Source organism: Elephantulus edwardii, unplaced genomic scaffold, assembly GCF_000299155.1.
Source record: "Elephantulus edwardii isolate Elephantulus edwardi_28Jun2011 unplaced genomic scaffold, EleEdw1.0 scaffold00145, whole genome shotgun sequence".
NCBI classification, from domain to species: Eukaryota; Metazoa; Chordata; class Mammalia; order Macroscelidea; family Macroscelididae; genus Elephantulus; species Elephantulus edwardii.
The window spans coordinates 515,373-534,292 of NW_006399895.1; the positions used below are offsets into that span (position 1 = coordinate 515,373).

Here is an 18,920-nt window from a genome sequence, read left to right on the forward strand (position 1 = left end):
AGCTGCACTGCTTTCTGGACCTGCCAGGATCCCAATCTAACTAAAGCCACAAATTCCACAGCCTGTGTCCTTTCTTGGCCTGACTTCTTAAATATTTTGATTGTGCATTTATTAATTATAGGCATTAAAAGCAGGTAAGGTGAAGTGTAAAAGAAAAAAAATTTTATCATAGAAAAAAATATAAGAAAATTTATAAAAACATTTTTAAATGTTAAACTCCTCTTGCACTGTAATATGAATCTCACTAGGTGCAGTGGATTATTTTGTTGTTGTTATGTTGTTAGGTTCTGTTGGCCAGAACTGTGGTAAGAACTTTACTTTCTTAATAAATTTTTTTACTTCAATGATTATGATTTTAATGAAAGTTTACAGAAACGTTAGATTTTCATTCATTCATTGTTGCACATTTTACCACTTCTCCTTCCCTTCCCCTTCAACCAGTTCACTTAAAAAAAAAATTCATTGTTGCAGAATTACCTCCCTCTGCCCCTCACCCTCCGGTCCTCTTTGCAATGTACCTCTTATTCTGGGCTGTTCTCATACGTATAATGCCTAATCATATATTTCTTTTAAACAGTTCTTTCCTTCATTTGTTCCCATGCAATAGTCATTATCTATCCAGTCTTATCCTATTCTCCTCCCAACTCCCCATGTCATCCCTGCTTTATAACAGTAGTGCTATGCGGTATTTTGTCGTTTTGTGACTGAGATATTTCATTCAGCATGATGTCCTCCAGAGCACTTTTATTTCTATGAGAGATCTTGCTCTTTAACAAAATTTTTATACCTGGCTTTGGTATCTGGTTTATTCTTGCTTCATAAAATGAGTTTGTGAATATTCTAGCTTTTCCTATGGTCTGGTCTAGTTTGAGTTACAACTGATGTCAACTATTCCCTTAATGTTTGGTAGAATTCTCTAGTGAAGTCATTTGCATCAGGCTTTTTGTTGTTGCTGGGAAATGTTTTTTTTAAAAAATGTGTGTTGTGTTTTAAATGAGATGTTCTATTTCTTCTTTTATTAGGGATCTGTTTAGATTGTCAAACTGTTTGTTTAGATTGGTTATATATTTCTAGAAAGGTACCCATTTCTTCTTGGTTTTGAAAGCTGTTCCTCATAGTATTGTTATCCTTTTTATTTAGATTGGTTGTATGACATCACATGTTTAATATCTCATAAAGTTTTTTAATCTTTTTTTTGGTTCATTCTAGTATTTTTCTGTTCTCTGCTTCACTTATTTTCACTCTAATCTTTACTATTTCTTTTTCCTGGAAACTGTAAACTTTCCTTTTTCTGATTTTTGAGTTATTGAGTTAATATATTGATTTGGAGTCCTTTTTAAAAATTTTTCATTTGCACGCAATAATTTTTTTTCTATTGTGTTTCATTCATGTACATTGTCTGGGGTTTTTTTCCCCCTTCCCCTTCCTTTCACCCACCAAATTCTGCAGTTTTTTTTTTTACAATGTATGCATATATTATATAAATTAACCTGAGTATTGCTTTGGCTGTGGTCCAAAGAATTTGGACTATGTACTTTCATTATTGCTTCTAGAAATTTGTTAAATCCACTTTTTTTCCCCCTGAGCCATTAGGGTTTTTTTTTTGTTTGGATTGTTTTTTTTAATCAGACCTTCACTTTTTTGAGGCTTTTTTAAAAATAATAGTTTATTTACAAAACATGAATACATTGTTTTTAGACCAGATTGTTTCAATTTCTCTCATCCCTCTTTCACCCATCAAATTGTACAACCCCATGACCTTCGTTTTTTATTCTGAATTCATTCAACAAATATTTGATCAACAGTTATGTATCACACATTCATCTAAATCTTTGGAATCCTTCAAGGTCCCAGTTTTCCAAGAGTTTATGTGTTGAGTCTCAACGGATCTAGTTTTTCATAGGTGGTTCCTTGATTTTCGTGTATTTCTGTTGAGCAGCACCTATTCCAAGAATCCGAGCAGGTATCATCTTTTATTTCACCAGAACAACAGACAAAAAGTCTGCAGGTCCCACGTTGCAAAAGGCAGATAGTGTTTCTAATTCCAGGTAGAACATCCCCTATTGATAATTACATTGCCTAGAACTGAGTTAAATATACCAATCAAGAAACAGACAATGACATGCCTGCTTCTCCTTTGCTAGTAGTGAGAGGTTCTCATATCCCTTAGTTTTAAAGCAAGATGTCACTTACTTTCCATGTTTGATTTATGATATTATAAGAACATTGTGATCTGAGATGCTTTGTATTATTTTTTTTTGTTTAAATTTTATTAACAAAATTTCCAGACATGGATTTCCATTCATTGTTGCACTTTTTCCTCCCGACTCCCCTCCCACTGCCACAGTTCTCTTTACTCTTTAAATCCCCATCTATTTTGCTATGCACCTCTTATTCTGGACTGTTGTCATGCCATGTCATAATACCTAATCATATATTCCTTTTAGTTCTTTGCATTATTTCAATGATTTGAAAAATTTGTTGACGCTTATATTGTGGCCTAACATATGACTTATTCTGGAGTCATCCATGTGCCTTGGAAAAGAATGTGAGTTTCATCGGAAGTCAAGTTGGTTGGGTGACTATTATTTAGATCTGCTGCATTTTCTCTAAGTTTCTTTAAGGGTTTTTATCCTTCATCAAGCATGGTGTGTCAAAGCCTCCAACTATCTCTCTTTTCAAGTCTGTTAGTTTTAAAATGTACTGGGCAACACTTGCATTGGGTGTGTACATATTATGGCTATGTTTTTTCACTGGGTGCTCTGGTGGCCTATTAGTAAGATGCTTCACGGCAACACCAAGGGCATATGGTTCACATTCACCACATGCACCACGGAAGAAGGATGGCCAAAGTCCTCTAGTGTGATATGCTGTCTCTGAAAACCCTGGAGGGTCTAGCTATGGGTCGGTTCCACCTCAATGGCACACAACATGTCCTTTCACTAGAATGGCCTTAATCAATCTAGCTAAAGCCAGTTTTTGTCAATGTAACCACATGGCTTTTCTGTAGGTTTTGAGAGTGAATGGTTTTAAGCGTTGGATAATGTATACTGCATTCAAACAGATGAGGGAGACAACTGTTTAAAAGGGATATATCGCTAGGTATTATTGTCATGACAGGAGTCCAGAATGAAGACTGCATAGTAGAATGGATCTGGGGGGAGGGACTATATAACAATGAAATAATTTTTCTTTTACTTTTCAAAGAGAAGAGCAAATTAGCAGGGAGGGGTGGGCAGGGAGAAAAGTGCAACAATGAATGAATGAAAATCCTAAGTCTCTGTAAACTTTCATTAAAATTCATTTTTAAAAGTCATCAAAAGAGAAACAATTTATTAAGCAGCTACAACATACCACTTGCATAACTCTAAACTTGGCAACTATCCACTATACATTTCCCCCCCAAGTACAGAACTGAGGCTCAGAGAGATCACACAGCTCATACATGGGGAGGTTTAGCATTGATGTAGAGGTCTGCCTATCCTAGAACTTATCTTTCTACTACACCAGAGCACCTAACCCGTTCATCTCGTTTATTTGCAGTGTACCATACAAATACTGACATGGTCTACTGTGATAAACTGGAAAGGCAGAGGAAGGACTTCTTCAAAGTACCGAAGAGCAAGGGTGTCACTTTAAAGACTAAACTGTGCCTGACTTGTCATTATAGGGTTTATTATTTTCTTATGATTATTGGGATGTTAACAGGTAACAAATTCAATATGGAAATAGGATATAATTCTTTAATCAGGACAAGTTCAGGTGTGCAGGAAACCAGTTGTACTTTCAATTGCTTCACATGTATATGGAAGTTGGGCAATACCTAAAGAAGATTGAAAAAGAACTGCTCTCTCTATTATAAAGTATGGTGTTTGTGGTAAGTGTTAAATATACAATGGACTGTCAGGAGTGTTGATGGCATAGCGGGCTGTGAGTTGAGCTGCTTGCTTTGAACTTATCAGCAGTTCTGGAGGAGAAAGATGAAACAATCTGCTTCCATTAAGGCTTACTGGGGGGCGGAAATTGAAGCAAGAGTGGCATTCACTTTCTAAACACGTCCCCAGGAACTCTATCTACAAACTTTTAAAAAAAAACGTCAATAGTTATAGAAAGATATCCCAGAGGTGCACAGTTCGAATCCACCAGATGCTCTGCTGGAGAAGGAGGAACAATCTCCTCCTGTACCAGTCAGATCTTATTTGACTGTACAAAGTAATAAAAAAAAATTTAAAAAAAAAAAGCAGTAAGTTATAGAAAGGCCTTTTGTTCATAGGGTCGCTATGAGTCATGCTTGACTCAATGGCAATCAATAAAACAACTTAAAATAAAAATTTACCACCTCAAACTTGATGAGCCAACTTGCCTCTGTCCTACAGGGTCTCTATCAACTTAACAGTGAGTGATGGAGTGCCAGGAGAACAAGTATGTCTTGAAAGTAGTCAGAATGCTCCTTTGAAGTGAAGGTGGCAAAACTTTCCACATATGTTATCAGGGTGGATTATGTAATCAGGTGGATTAGAGAAGGAAATCGTGCTTGGTAAAGTAGACCAACGAAAAAGCACCTCAGTGATACAAACTTGAGACAGTGGCTGCAACAATGGGCTCCAACACAGTAATGATTGTGAGGATGGTGCAGGACCGGGCAGTATGAGAACTGAAATGACAGCAAGTAAAAACGATTCCAAGCTTAGAGACCTTGGTGATTCAGTGGTAGAGTTCCTGCCTTCCATGCAGGAGACCTGGGTCAGATTCCTGGCCAGTGTATACCCCAAGCACAGCCATCGGTCATCCACCAGAAGAGATTAGTGTGTTGATTTTCTTGTGTTTATGCAGTACTCACAGACCATGGGAAACTAGAAAGGCAGGCCTGGTGATCTACTTCTGAAAGTCAAGTGTGACCCAAATCTGCAACTGATCATGGGACAGTCCAGGACCAGCAGATTTTCATCCCATTGTGTATGATAAGGAGGCTGGGTCAATCTGATGAACTAAGAAATTCAGACTCATTGCCATTGAGTCAGGACTCACAGATGACCCTCTATTGGGTTTCCAAGGCTGTAAGTTGTACAGATGATTCTCGATCTTTCTCCGTTTGAAGCAACTAGTGTATCTGAACCACCTAAAGGGCAGCAGTGCAACTCTCTACAGACCACGACATCCAAATTCCCCGATAGTAAAAGCAGATTCTGTATATATACAATGAGAATTTAAGACTTGGACAAGAGATGACATTCAGTGCAATTTATAAGATAAAAATCAAGACTCATACATTTAATATCTCAAAGGTTTTATTTAACACTTCACTAATAAAAGAAAAACTAGGACAGTAAGATTCCATGTACAGTGATTTATATTCACTAAGAAGTGCTTCTGGAGTCAAGGACGGTACATACTCTGGACATTAGAGAGGTCAGTCCCTGGAGGGGATATCATGCTTGAAGAGTCAGCAAAGGAGAGTAGCTCCCAATCAAATGGTTTGACAGTGACTCTAACAGTGGGCTTAAGTAGGGCAGAGATTGTCAGAAGTTGTTCAGGGTTTGATTTACTGTACACAGGGTCACTGCATTCACACTTGATGGCACCTAACAGAGTCCCTGTGTGGCACAAAAGGTTAACATACTTGGCTGCTAATCAAAAGGTTGGCAGTTCAAGTTTACCCAAAGGTATCTTGGAAGAAAGGCCTGGTGACCTTTGAAAACCAGCCATTGAAGATCCCATGGAGTGTAGTTCTAGGCACACACATTGGGTTGCCATGAACTAGAATCAACTGATTTCATGTGAGGTATCAAGTAGCAGAATTCAGATGGAATGCTATAAACAGCAACTATTTGATTAGCTGTGGAAAACAAGTATCTGTAGAATCATCCACTTTCTACAACTTCATTCTCCAAATAGTCTAGTCAGTCAAAGGAGCAGCAAACTCCTGACAGGCCTGTTAGGTAAGCCCAACACCCCAATGAAAGGACATTCAATTTTTGGAGCCCATTTTAGTCTTTCTTGAGAAATTTTTTAGATAAAACAAAAGCCTAGTCAAAAGTCAGGAATGTGAAGAAAAACTCAAACTAGCATAAGACCCTCCTCAATTGGCAACCAACCAATTGCCCTAGTACAGTGGAAAAGGATTCAGTCAAAATATCATAGAATCAAAGCCATTCAACCTCAATTTACTTGCATTTACACATTAAAAGCTAACAAATTTACGGTATGTGCTGTTGTTGCCTACGACTCATAGAGACCCTATGTACAACAGCTCTGAACCCTGCTCTATCTTGAGCCATGGTGTCTCTGACATACCTACCCCCATCATTGCTATTTAAAAATCTGACAATGAGGGGAGCTCTGGTGGCCCAGTGGCAAGAAGCTGTACTGCAATCCCAGAGGTACACGGTTCAAATCCACCAGATGCTCTGCCAGAGAAGGAGGGACGATTTCCTCCTGTACCTGTCAGATCTGATTTGACGGTACATGCACAAAAAAATAAAAAAATTTAAAAAAAAAAAAGAAAAATCTGACAATGTTCTTGGGGAAATTAGCATCATCTTTTAAAATGACATGCTGACCTTTGAGGACTACTTCCAAAGTTATGTGCCTTCAAGCTGGAACTGCATCTCCAGCAGATTTTCAGAGGCTTCAAATCAGAGGCTTCAAATCACAAAATTGCCCCTCTTCCTCCCATGGAGCTGCTGGTGGCTTCAAACCTTGTGCTTTAGAGCTGGCAGTGTAACCACTAGGCCACCAGGCCTCACTTACTCCACCATAGTTAAGTGTCATACTTGTTAAGCACAACTCACAGTGACCCTATGAACAACAGATCTGAACTATCTTATTCTGCACCATGGGGCTCATCCTCAATGCATATGAGTTCGTTGCCGCAAACACCGTATCAATCCATCTTATTGAGGGTTTCCTTCTCCGTCAGCCTAATGCACGGTGTTTTATTAACCAAAAGGTAGAGGCCCTGACCGCCTAGAGGGCAGTGAGGGTGAAGTTCTCCCACCAGATCTGGCTTTGTCCAATTTCCATGGTATAGAAGACAAGTTCCAGAAACTTTACAGATTTCTGATGCAACATTCAACAAACTACATCTAACCTTCAAGAGAACTTTAACACCCCGAAGATAATGATCCAGTCTTCTCCTGGGCCACTGAGGAAGCTGTTTTTGGCTCAGAGCCCTACAGGACAGCTAGAAGCTCGACCCCACTACATAAACCTTGAAAACTTAGTATCAGAATGTGTACATCTTATAATTACAATTCAGAAGTTAACACAATTAAGTTGTTAACTACACACTTTAACTGTCAAAACACGAGGACACTCCACAAGAGAAATGGAATTGTTTTTTAAACAGTGAGAATTAACTAAAGTTAGATATACAACGAAGCCTAGCAAGAAAGTATAAATAGCTGCATCATATTTGATAGGCATAAGCTATAGATATAGTTATCATCAATTTGTACTGCAAATTCTTTATTTAGCCAAGAGGTGGGAATAGAGAAAAAAAAAAACCCAAAAAACAAAACAAAACCCAACATCCAAAAACCATCCCCAGCAAATCACCAGAAAATTATTTCATTCAGAGAACAGATCAGCTTATGGACCCAGGATTTGTCAACAGCAAACTGTATCTTCTATCAACACAAAGAAATAAATCCCAGTCTATCTGACCATCTTCTCATAAATAACCTAGTTTTGATGGAAAACCAGCTTAAAGTCTGAACAAGATTACCAATTCTACATTTTACTCCCCCCCCCTTCTGTGTACTGTTGAATCGGATCTAACCGGCACAGGAGGACACTGCCCCTCTTTATTGAGCAGAGCATCTGGTGAATTCAAACTGCATGCCTTTAGGATTGCAGTGTTCATTAGCTTTTGATATACAAAAATATTAACATGACAATTTAACCCATGGATCCAAAAGGCAACATATCCTCCAACATAAAAATTAAAGCTTGAATTCTGACATTCACTTTACTGAAATCCTGCATCTCTGAAAGCATGCCTCACTCTGCTTTTTGCAGGTGAACAGGTTCTGATACTATAGTCAATCTGTCATATTCCCAGGAATTTGGGAAACAGTTCAAATTTCGTGAAAGGTCAAGGACGTAGAAAGCACATCTGAAAACCATCCTTTTATTAAAAATTCTTCCAGGCCTACCCTAGACTTCACCTACGAGCGCATGCTATGTGGGCGAGGAGTGATTTGAACAAAGCGAGGAAAGCTTCCAAAGGTAAGAACTCTCTCGCTGAGTTCTCTCAATTTTCCTCACAATGTCTGCTACCTCGGATTGCTGGCCAAGGTATGTGTTTCTCCTGAGAGAACACATTTCTCGCTGCTTCTCATGCAGTGAGCCTGCACAAATGAAGGGAAGAGCAGACACCAAGTTTAATGCAGGCAAATAAACTGTCCAATCACAAGCTTTCAAAGGAAACCTGGAGATTTGGCATATCAATAATATATGCAGAAACAAATGCACTTTAATAAAAAACCAAAACCAAATAATATACATCCAGACAGAAGCAATGCATATTCTCCTTATTCATTTGGCAAATATAAAGAGAAACAATGAAAAGTAGGTTTTATGTCAGCACAGGTCCTTGTACGCAAGGGCATGCTTCAGAAATACCTGTGGTGGTTTTTCAGTTTGGGCCTTGGTATGGGAAAATATTTGTCAGGATCTGGTCTGAGTTTTTTTTTAAGCTCCACATATCTGTGGTGTTTCCTCTGGCTGAGCCAGTGCTTTTAGGTAGACTGCGGTGCTTTGGGTTTTTTAGGCCGTTGTTTAGCGGTCTGGGGCATTTTCCGGGCGGACTTGCTTGAAGTGGCGAAGAACTTGGGCTCGGGCTTTTTCGGAGTTTGTCTCGGGTCTTTCTTCCCCAGGGCGGGATTCCGCTCTTTCTCTGCCTCTTCTTTGACTCTCGGCTTCTTCTCTGGGCTTTTCTCTGGGGTCCCTGGCTCTGCAAGTTTAGGGGTCTCTGGAGCTGGTGAGGCCTTTCTCTTCTTCCCACGAGGGGTGCTAGGAGCAGGAGTCTTCTGTGGAGACTTCTGCACTGCAGCAGCTTTTTGCTTCTAGGGAAAAGAAGAATGTTAAGTGACAATGCTTTTATCAAGTAACACACATTCCACTACCTCCTGCCCTGAGATGACACCTTGCTGTATACCACTAAGTCAGAACCCTCCAGTTGGTCTTCAGAGGCAGTAAATCACATGGGAAGCGAATGTCCATCCTCCTCCTGTGGAGCAGCTGGTGGATGTGAACCATATGCCTTTGAGATTTCAGCAGTTTACCAGAGCTCAAAAAACACCTTAGTGTCATAAATGAAGAATGACTATGGATTTTCCTTGTGCATGTTATAAATAGTAACAAATTCATTATTAACAACTGTAAAAAGGACCCAGATGCACTGGCCCAACTGAAGGAAAACCACTCTCCCCTGTGGCTGAAAGGGGCTGTGATGGCTTTTGCTGCTACCAAGATTTACAGTCTTGGAAACCACAGGAGGCTCTGTAAAGGCTCACAATGAGTTGGAACTGACTCAAAGACAATGCGTTTTCACCCAAGACAGCTCTGCCCAGAGGGGGCTCACTGAATCTCCTCTGAATAACGGGGTGAATCCAATCCCCTATGTCTCTCCGAAACCCATTTCCTCCCCTTTAAATGTCAAGAGATATCTCCCTAGTAGTTGACTGTTGTTGACTGCCTTCAAGTCGAGCATGACTCACAGCAACCCTATGAACAAAAGGCCTGAAGCCCCTATCGATATTTATATTTATTCAGAGTTTCCGGATGGATGTATTTTATTAGAAAGTGGAAGCCACTTCTGCTTCCAAAGTAGGTGACTGGTACAATTAAAACATTATTAATTTAAAACAAACAACTTGGCTTCTTTAAAGGAACCCAGAACCCTATGAAGGTAGAAGTCTGTAGGAGCCAAGTCTCTAAAGGGACAGAGGTTTTGGGATGACGACCTAAGCTTGCTCATCAAGTTCTCCAAGACTATGATGTACTAACCCAGGACTTAACTTCAGAAACAGAACCATCTGCCAATATTTCTACCCTGGCCTTTTTTTTTTTAAAAAAAACAAAACAAAACAAAAAAAACCCCAAAAAAACGAAACACAAAACAAAAAACCAAAAGGCAATGTTCTTTAGAAATATAAAGAGTCGAGTCTCTGGTCTCCAAGATACAGAAAAGGATGTGTTACTAACACAGCTTTCTGAGAATTTCCACATCTCAAATAAAAGTGAATTCAGTCATGGTGACTATCATCGTTTTGGAGTTCTTATCTCTTACATGATAATCTTTGGGAGAACATATGACTATGCATAAGTCGACAATGATTCTCTATATGTGTGTGTGTGTCCCATTCCTGTAACTATTCTTACACACACACACACGACCACTGAATCAGTCCATTAACAATATCAAGCAGTAATATAAATACCTCTGCCTTTTTTCCCTTAGCAGGTGTTTTTTTAATCGGCACCAGCAATGGGATCTCTTCTTCAGATTCCTCTGCTTTCAGCTGGGCTTTCACACTGTGGCTCTCTTCTTTCTCTCCAGTGGTCTCTCCCTTCTGGGGCTCGGGGGTCTTGGTCTCTCCCTTCTGGGGCTCGGGGGTCTTCACTGGAACCCCACTGGCTTTGGCAGCTCCTTGCTCTTCAGCAGAGGCCTTATTTTTAGCCTTTGCCTGTTGCTTTTCTCTTTTCCTCCTTTTCTTCTCCTTCTTTTTCAGGATCCTTTCTTTCAGTTTTTGCTTGTCCATCTACCAAAAACGGAGAAACAAAAAACCTTCAACATACACAATGTTAGCAGGGACCACGTTCTGGTGGCAATTTAATTCAAACAGAAAAGCCAGCACTCCACCAATGCCATTAACAGGGTTTGCCAACCTTCTTTTAACACATCAATTTTTTTTAAAAATTAAATTCAGAAGCCTGCAGACGCTTGTAGCAGATTATTCACGAGCTTCCTTTGGCACACCTCATAAGCTCTGAGGGAACAAGCAGCACTTGAATCTCAATTTCCCTTGACTGTATTGACTCAGGGCCAGAGAGCTAGCTATTTTATGACAAACACCACACAGATTCTGTGTTACCAGAGTTACATGATTTAAAAAAGAAATTACGTGGTTACAGATTCATAAAAGTCCATCTCACCAGGAGGCAACTTAAGGATTGTTCTGACTGTACGGTATGTGAATTTTATTTCGATAAAGTTAACTAAAATAAAAGCAATTTTTTTCTAAAGGCTGGGAGGGATTAAGGAAGAATCGGAACACTTTTTTTTCTCTAGTTTGGATTTTGGTTGAAAGAAGCCTATTATCAGCATAATTTTATGATATTTTTAAGTGTGTCCAAATTCCATTTTCATCTAGAAAATCCGCAACTTAATTTGGTGACCAATGGGGGGGAAGGGGGCAGAAATCAAAACTAATGAAAACAAGTTAAAAATCAGGATAAAATACTCGGAAAGAATACTTAAGCAAAACAACCGCGTTCCCATCTAAAAGATTTTAAGTGGTATTTTTGTCTTCAGAGAATTTATTAATCCTTAAATTAGCCAAGAATATACTCATGAACAAGGAGTGGACAAATGCAACCAGAGTGCTCCTTAGAAGTGAGAAAGATGAAACTTTATCCTGCATTGACCACACAATCCTTCTGTGCCGGAAGACACAGTACCTATCGCTCCATCACACTGAGGGTCTCCTCTTTACTGACCCTTTTAGTGATCCTGTGCAAGTCTCCGGGGGGGAAGGGCCTTCATGTTAATATAACCCAAAGTATGTGAGACCAGGTCTATGAACTGTGTTGGGAAAGAACACTGAATATACCATGAACATACAATTCTGCCTTAGAAAAGGTACAGCCAGACTTTTTCTTGGAAGCAGAAACTAGGAAACAGCACAAAGAGCAAAAAAGTCATCTGGACTAAATAAACTTTCTTTCATTCTATTCTGTTCATGCTGGTAAAGGTGGCAATGATAATCTACAAACATCAAAATCAAGGCTCGGTGGGCTGAGTGGGCTGCAGAAAAGAAGAGGGAAAAAACCCCAACAAACAAAAAACAAACCCACAGAAAATCGAGATCTATTAGCTTTACGAAACAAAACACCCAGATGCAGTCTAGTTGATTCTTCTTTATGGCAATACCAGGTCTTACTGAAAACTGTTCTCTAGGGTGTTCTTGACTGTGATCTTTACAGAAACAAGCTGCCCTGTCTTCTACGGTGCCAGTGGGTGGATTCAAACTGCCAACCTTTTAGGTCAGATGTCAGGCACACCATTTCCCCCCCACAGGAATCTGTTAGCTTAACACAACAGGAAATTTTGTTTATATGTCACTAAGTAAACCTTGGTTTAATTTTTCCAATGTAAGGGTGTCTTCTAAGGTACCATAATTAATCCTTTTATAACTTAAATGACAATATAGTTCACTTGTCTGAGTTAAATTTACATCTTTGGTACTAACTGAGCCTACGCAGTTATTTTTAAAATGATACTAACTTTTTTCTTCTGGTCAGGAGTGAGCACTCTCTCCTCCTTCAAAGAGCTGACAAACGAAGAGAAGATTGGAAGGGCAACAGATCTTTCCGTTTTCAAGTATAAGAGTTTCACACTTTCCCACTTCTGAAACAAAGAAAAGAATAAGACATTTATATATATTTGGTCATTTTACACAGACAATTAGTTAATACACCTGCAAAGACTACAGACCTCTGGCAATTTTTCTGAAAGGCCCTTTGCGACAGCAACGACATTCTCAACAACCTGCTGGATCTTCATTCCAGTGTGACCAACACGGATAGTGCTGAAATTCAAAATAGTATGACCCATTATTTATTTATTTATTATTTTTGTATTAATTTTTTACTATTAATTTTAACAAAAATTTACAAAGATTTTGGATTTCCATTCATCCATTATTTCTTAGAAATGCCTTCCCAAAATACAGGATTGGTATAGCAGAGGGGTGGGGAGACACATGCCTAATTCCAAAACTTTTTTCTAAAAAAACATACAAACATCATCATCTCCCTGGTTGGAATGGCCTTCCTGCTGGGCAGTCATGAACCCTTGGGTTCTGTTTTCTCGTGTGTTGTTACCAATGAGTATGCCTAGGCTCATTATCTTAGGTGGAAAGACACAGGAAGGAGGGCTCATATGACAGGTACTACTTCCACACTAGACATCTGAGCCAGCAGGCAAGTTTTCAGACAGTACATTTTAAATATTTTAAATCGCTGCCACAAATGACAGCTATAGCTGTTCTGCACATTTTAATTAATTAAAAAAAAAAAAGGATCATTTTCTTTTGCTTTTCAAGGAGAGGAGCAAATGGGGGGGAGGGGGGAAGGGTTTGTGCGGGGAGAAGGGTGCAACAATGAATGAATGGAATCCCAAAATCTCTGTAGATGTTCATTGAAATGAAAAATAAACAACCTAAATTTTTTTTTAAAAAAAAGGATCATTCGTACGAAGTGTACTAATGCATTTATTTGTTAATTATTCAGTAATACATAAAAAAAAAAGATATAGCATTCCAGATAACATATCAATTGTTTCTTAGTGCGATTTTTCATATTTAACAATTTGGAGCATTTCCGCAAATATTCAGTGTGCATTTTGTCAGGGTATAATAATTTTCACTTCCAAACACAGGACTGACGCTCAATTTCATAAGGCAGTCATAAACAATTGGAAAAAAAAAGGTGTTTCTAATCACGGCCTGCAATTTAAAAGTGTGCGGCAACGTGCTGAGATTTGCCACCGCCTTACTCCCAAAGAGCCAGCTCATGACTTCAATCCCTCTCTCAATCTGCAAAATTACTCTGATCCTGGTGGACATGAAAATTCAGGATCATGAACATTACTGGTTCCATCATTTTCTTACTAACTGCAACTGTCCCATATCAAACAGTAACCAGCAGCCACAGGTGGCTCTGTAAACAACACTGACACAAAGTGGGCTGAAGACAGGCCTCATACACACCTGCAAGAACCGCTTTTAGAGATGTTTAAGACCGTTCCACCAACGCAGTTATTGATCTCTTTTGCTAAATCCTTGGCCAGGAGGTTTACACTTACTGGAACTCTATAAAATACACAGACAGGTTTTAAGACAACAGAAGACATAACACTTATATTCATTTCATCCTGCTGGAATCTGGTCACTGCAAAGACACTTACTTCTTTCTGAGATAGAAATGCTTTCCAATAATTGAAGGTAAAAGCCTCCTAATTCTTGCATCAGTCAGGAAGAGGTCAAAACTACCCAACAGGCGAAGTTTGGCTTCATAGGGCTTATATTCCTTTTTCAAAGTTTGGAGAGAGATAACCTAGAATATATAAGGGAGAAGGACAATCACAAAGTTAAGAAACTGAACAAGATGAAATACCTGATTTTTATCCCACCTTATTCAGATTTTAGCATTTCCCAGAACTGTGCAAGGGAACTCTGACAATGCAGCCTAGAGTTGAGCTGCTAACTCAAAGGCCACACCTCTCTGGTGGTTTGAATCCACCAGCCGCATGGCGGTAGAAAGACAGGCAATTGCCTCCTGTTGGATTTAGAATCTTGGAAACTCCTAGAGGGTCAGCTGTGAGTGGGTTCTTATTTGATGGTGATGAGTCCGAGCCACACATATCAAAACAGGTAAGCCTCTAACTTGAAGACAGTCTTTAAAAGGCACCTCAAAAGAAAGGCCTGGCTAATGCTCCTAAAAGGTCAAAGCCTTGAAACTTCAGGGAGCATAATTCTACTTTGCAGCAGGCTCACCATAAGCTGGAATCATCTTGATGGCCAGCTATCTCGGTATTGTTGATTTACTTAAGTAAAACGCAGGAGTGTCTCTCACATGTCAGACACTATGCGAAATGCTGACCTAGATAAGAGCAGTCCTCAACTAAAGAAACTTCAATTCAGACAGGAAGGAAAGCAATCAATTTTATTATTTTTATTTTATTATTTTTGTGTGCGTGTACCGTCAAATCAGATCTGACTGGTACAGGAGGAGATTGCCCCTCCTTACCCGGCAGAGCATCTGGTGGATTCGAACCGTGCACCTCTGGGACAAACAATTTTAAAATTAAAACCCAAACCCACTGCTGTCAAGTCAACCATAGCCACTATACAGAAACACTGAAAATACAGGGGGACAACAAAGCAGAGCAACCTTTACATAATCTGTCAGAGAGACAAGGTACTAGTAATAAGCCACATTCAGCTTTCAGGTTAGAAAACTTCGACAACTATTCTAGCATAAGCCAACATGAAATAAACACTACTTAAATTCATTAAAAGTTCTGTTACAAGGCAAAACAAAGAAATTGTATTAGTATTATCTTGAAAATACTAATCTGCTTATTACCTGAGAAATGGTTTTAATTTTATGCTTGTTCAAAAGATCCCTATAGAAATGTTCTGTCTTCTCAGCAGTTAAATTGGGCTCGTCCTTGGTAAATAAACAGATTTCTGACAAGTCGGATCGGATAGCATGAGGCAAGGACCTATAAAATGCACAAGGAAGCAAAGCAGCATTATAAACTGTGTGTATGTTCATAATCTGTAGAATATAGTTTAGATGTATTGCTTCAAAACCCATTCATTTTGATATGAAAAACAATATATAAACAGTATATAAAATTTTTAAGTAAACCAGTATAAAAGAAAAATTTTATTTTTTTAAAAAATAAACCTACAACCTCCCTTCATGCTTTTTAAGGAAATACTGTGCCAAAACAAACACGTAAGAACAAATGTAGTTTTCAGTGATTCAGAGAAAAAAGATTTAAGGAAATAGCCACAAATAACCAGGGTCAAAAGACCTTAAGATGATGTCCAAAATACTGCACAAGTAATCAGTATATTTACGTTTATATAAATAAAGCCAGATATATATGACTAACTGCAAGGTCAGTCGTATAAGCCACCAACCGCTCGCTCCGTGGAAGAAAAAGACTGAGATCTGCTCCCAAAACAGCCTAAGAAACTCTATCTACTAGGCAGCTTGAGTCTGATGTATAAAGTTGTGATGAGCTGGAAATGACTTGACCGTACACAACATATATGGTGGTGTTGCTGTTATGGTACAATCAAGTCAGGAAAGATTAATAGCTGACCCTCCAGCAGGTTTTCAGAGGCAATAGAAGTCACGGGAGACTGCCCATCTTTCTCTAACGGCACAGCAGATGGATTTAACCACATGCCTTAGGCTGGCAGCACCAATTATCACTAAGCCCCCAGAGCTCCTTTGACACTGGAGTAACTCAGTTTCACCAGGGCAGTCCTGGTTTAGAACTTTATTTTCTGGAAAACTCTTGAATCAACAATATAACTTTAAGAACTGAACTGAAAACATGGGAGCAAATGAAGAGGTACCCCAAGCATGTGTGATGTCTTATAGGAAGAGGCCAACATGTTCCCTAGGCCTGTATGTTCTGGGAAAACATAATTGTCTTTAAAAAGAGGCATCAATTCAAAGCAGAATGACTTGTGAGAGAAGAGGCTGAATGCTAGCTGTAGAAATCCCCAGAAGTAAAATTCTAGAAAGATGAAAAGCTTTCAGAAAAACTGTATGAGCAAAGGTATAGGAAAAAAAAATGTACAGGGAATGCAAAAAGTTGAAGTAGGTGCGTAAGGATCAGTTAAGAGAAAAGCTGAGATTCAAAGCGAGAAACTCAGGAGCAGGTCCAAGTTCTCACAAATACAAAGAAATTCTCCTAAAATACAGAAACACTTTATTCTCTGTCTTGTGTAAAACTCCATTTTGGATTCAGTATCATTGCTTAGGTTAACAAGCTGCCAACGCTCCAGAATGCTGATGAATTTTCTAAGAAACTTTAACATGTCTGTACTCCTATGATCCTTTTAGATACAATTATTTGATGTTTTCCGTTTCTAAAAGTTACCTCCAGAAACTAAGTTGGAATGGTTAAAGTTACATATAACGACAAAGCAGAAGAAAAGAACAAATAGAGAAATTCAGAACCTACAATCTGGCCCGCAATTCCTTCTTTGGGATCTTCCATAAAACCACCATTAAAAAGAAAGGTTCCTTTTCATTCAAAAGCACTTCATTGGCTTTTTTCCTTGACTGTACATGTGCCAACAGAGCTTTCACTGCCTTTTTAACCTGGAAAGTGGAAGAACAGAAAAGAAAGTTAAATTTCAATTTAATTTGACATTACGCCTCTCCCTGTTTCTTTTAAATCTTCTATTTTAAGAGGCAACCTCTACAGTCTTATCTATTCTCACTGTCCTTGGGTTGATCCCAACTCCTAACAGACCAGACTACAAAAAGGACTACGAGGGTTCTCAGCTATAAATCTTTAAGGGAGCAGTCTACCTCATTTTTCTTCCGCTGAGTGGTTGCTGGTTCCAAACCACTGGCCTTCTGGTTAACACCACCTGGGCTCCTCCCCATACCTACTGTTGGGTACCACTAGGGTGTCACTGATCCTCCAGCTGGTTTTCAGAAGGAGTACATCACACAGGAGACTCCCATGCTTTCTCTTGTCGAATGGTTTGGTGGATTCAAACTTCGTATCTTTGCGTTGACAGCCCAATTCCTTACCACTATACTGCCTGAACTCCTCAACCAACTCAATTAGGAACTGTCAAGGTGTACTCAAGAGACATGTAAAAATTAAAGAGAAACAGCCTAAATATTGGCCTCCAGCGTCTATCTACACAAGGGAACCACTGCTACGTAAGACACTGGGTCTTATGGAGGACACTGCGCTCAACGATGAAGTTGGTAATGCTAATAAATGTAATAATAGTAATAATAATAATAATAATAATATAAACATCAACTAGCGTTTATTGTGTGCTTAGTACACACCTGGACCCTGGCTAACGCCCTTTATTTTCATTACCTTATGTGATCTAGTGAGTGGAGGGCACGAGACTCCCTTTTAAACGGGAATTAATGGTGCTAGCAAAAATAAGCGGCTTGATCAAACACAAGCAATCGTTTTATTTTAAAAGGGAGCCAAGTCACATGATGAGAAAGCCAATGCCCACCACACACACAAAAAGAAGTCACGCTGCGGCTGCCGAAGAGCTGCGATCCCCCCCCAAAGCCCGAAGCATCTATTGAGGTGGGCCAAGGCCGCAGTCGTTCAACAACAAGCATCATTGCATCTCACACGGGCCCTGGCCACCCCACTTCCTAACTACCCTTCCCAGAGGTCGCTTGCCTGTATTTTGTTCAGCTCCAGCCGCGACTCTGCTTCAGCCGCGACCACTGGAGTCGAGGGCAAAGTTGAAGGTGCCGCGGAGACCTCCATTCCGTCCCACCTCGTGCAAAAAAAAAAGCGCGTGCGGAAAGCGCGTGCGGAACATACAGCTCTCTCCTACTGCGCACGCGTGAAATAGGGCCCCACAGCCGGATGTTAAGCGGCGTCAACCTGACCTTTGACGTCATTTCCGGGAAGACCGGCCCTTCGGTCCCTAGGCGCCTAACTTCAGAGGTGGGGCTTTGTAGAACCGACCGAATTCGTTCTCCAGTTGCAGTCGGAGCGGTTTCCTTGGGACACCGTTTTCTCTTTCCGTTTCTGCCTCTGGTTTCTAGGAGGCGCGGGAAGCAGCCTTGCCGACTTTTCCCTCTCACTGACTCTAATGCTCTTCGAGACGGCGAGGAGTGCTGTCAGCCGACGCCGTGGGGTCCACTCGTTCGCCCCGGGGACCCGACTGCGAGGCCCGCGGGGCCGTGGGGAGGCCTCGGGCTCGCGTGGGAGCCATGGCGCCACCACTCACCTCCTGTGTGACTTCGGGCGAACTGCTTAAGGCTTCCCGCGCTATCGTCTCCCCTGGACGCGGGGCTGCGTTCGCGGGGGGGCGCCGGACGCGTCCTCGCTCAGCGCTGTGACTCTCAGCAGCTTCCGATCGGGAGGTAAGAGGGGTCCGTGG

General features: G+C 40.2%; 1 protein-coding gene across 1 annotated transcript; it reads right to left on the reverse strand.

The window, feature by feature from the left end:
- Positions 1-8,741: 8,741 nt before the first annotated feature.
- Positions 8,742-18,298, reverse strand: LOC102861241 (ribosomal L1 domain-containing protein 1-like). The gene is made up of 10 exons (XM_006894520.1): positions 18,209-18,298; positions 17,000-17,139; positions 15,376-15,514; positions 14,195-14,343; positions 13,998-14,099; positions 12,722-12,815; positions 12,512-12,634; positions 10,686-10,766; positions 10,446-10,604; positions 8,742-9,065 (listed from the first exon to the last, which is right to left on the reverse strand). Exons 1-10 carry the CDS (start codon positions 18,296-18,298, stop codon positions 8,742-8,744), a joined length of 1,401 nt encoding a protein of 466 aa, XP_006894582.1.
- Positions 18,299-18,920: the final 622 nt, after the last annotated feature.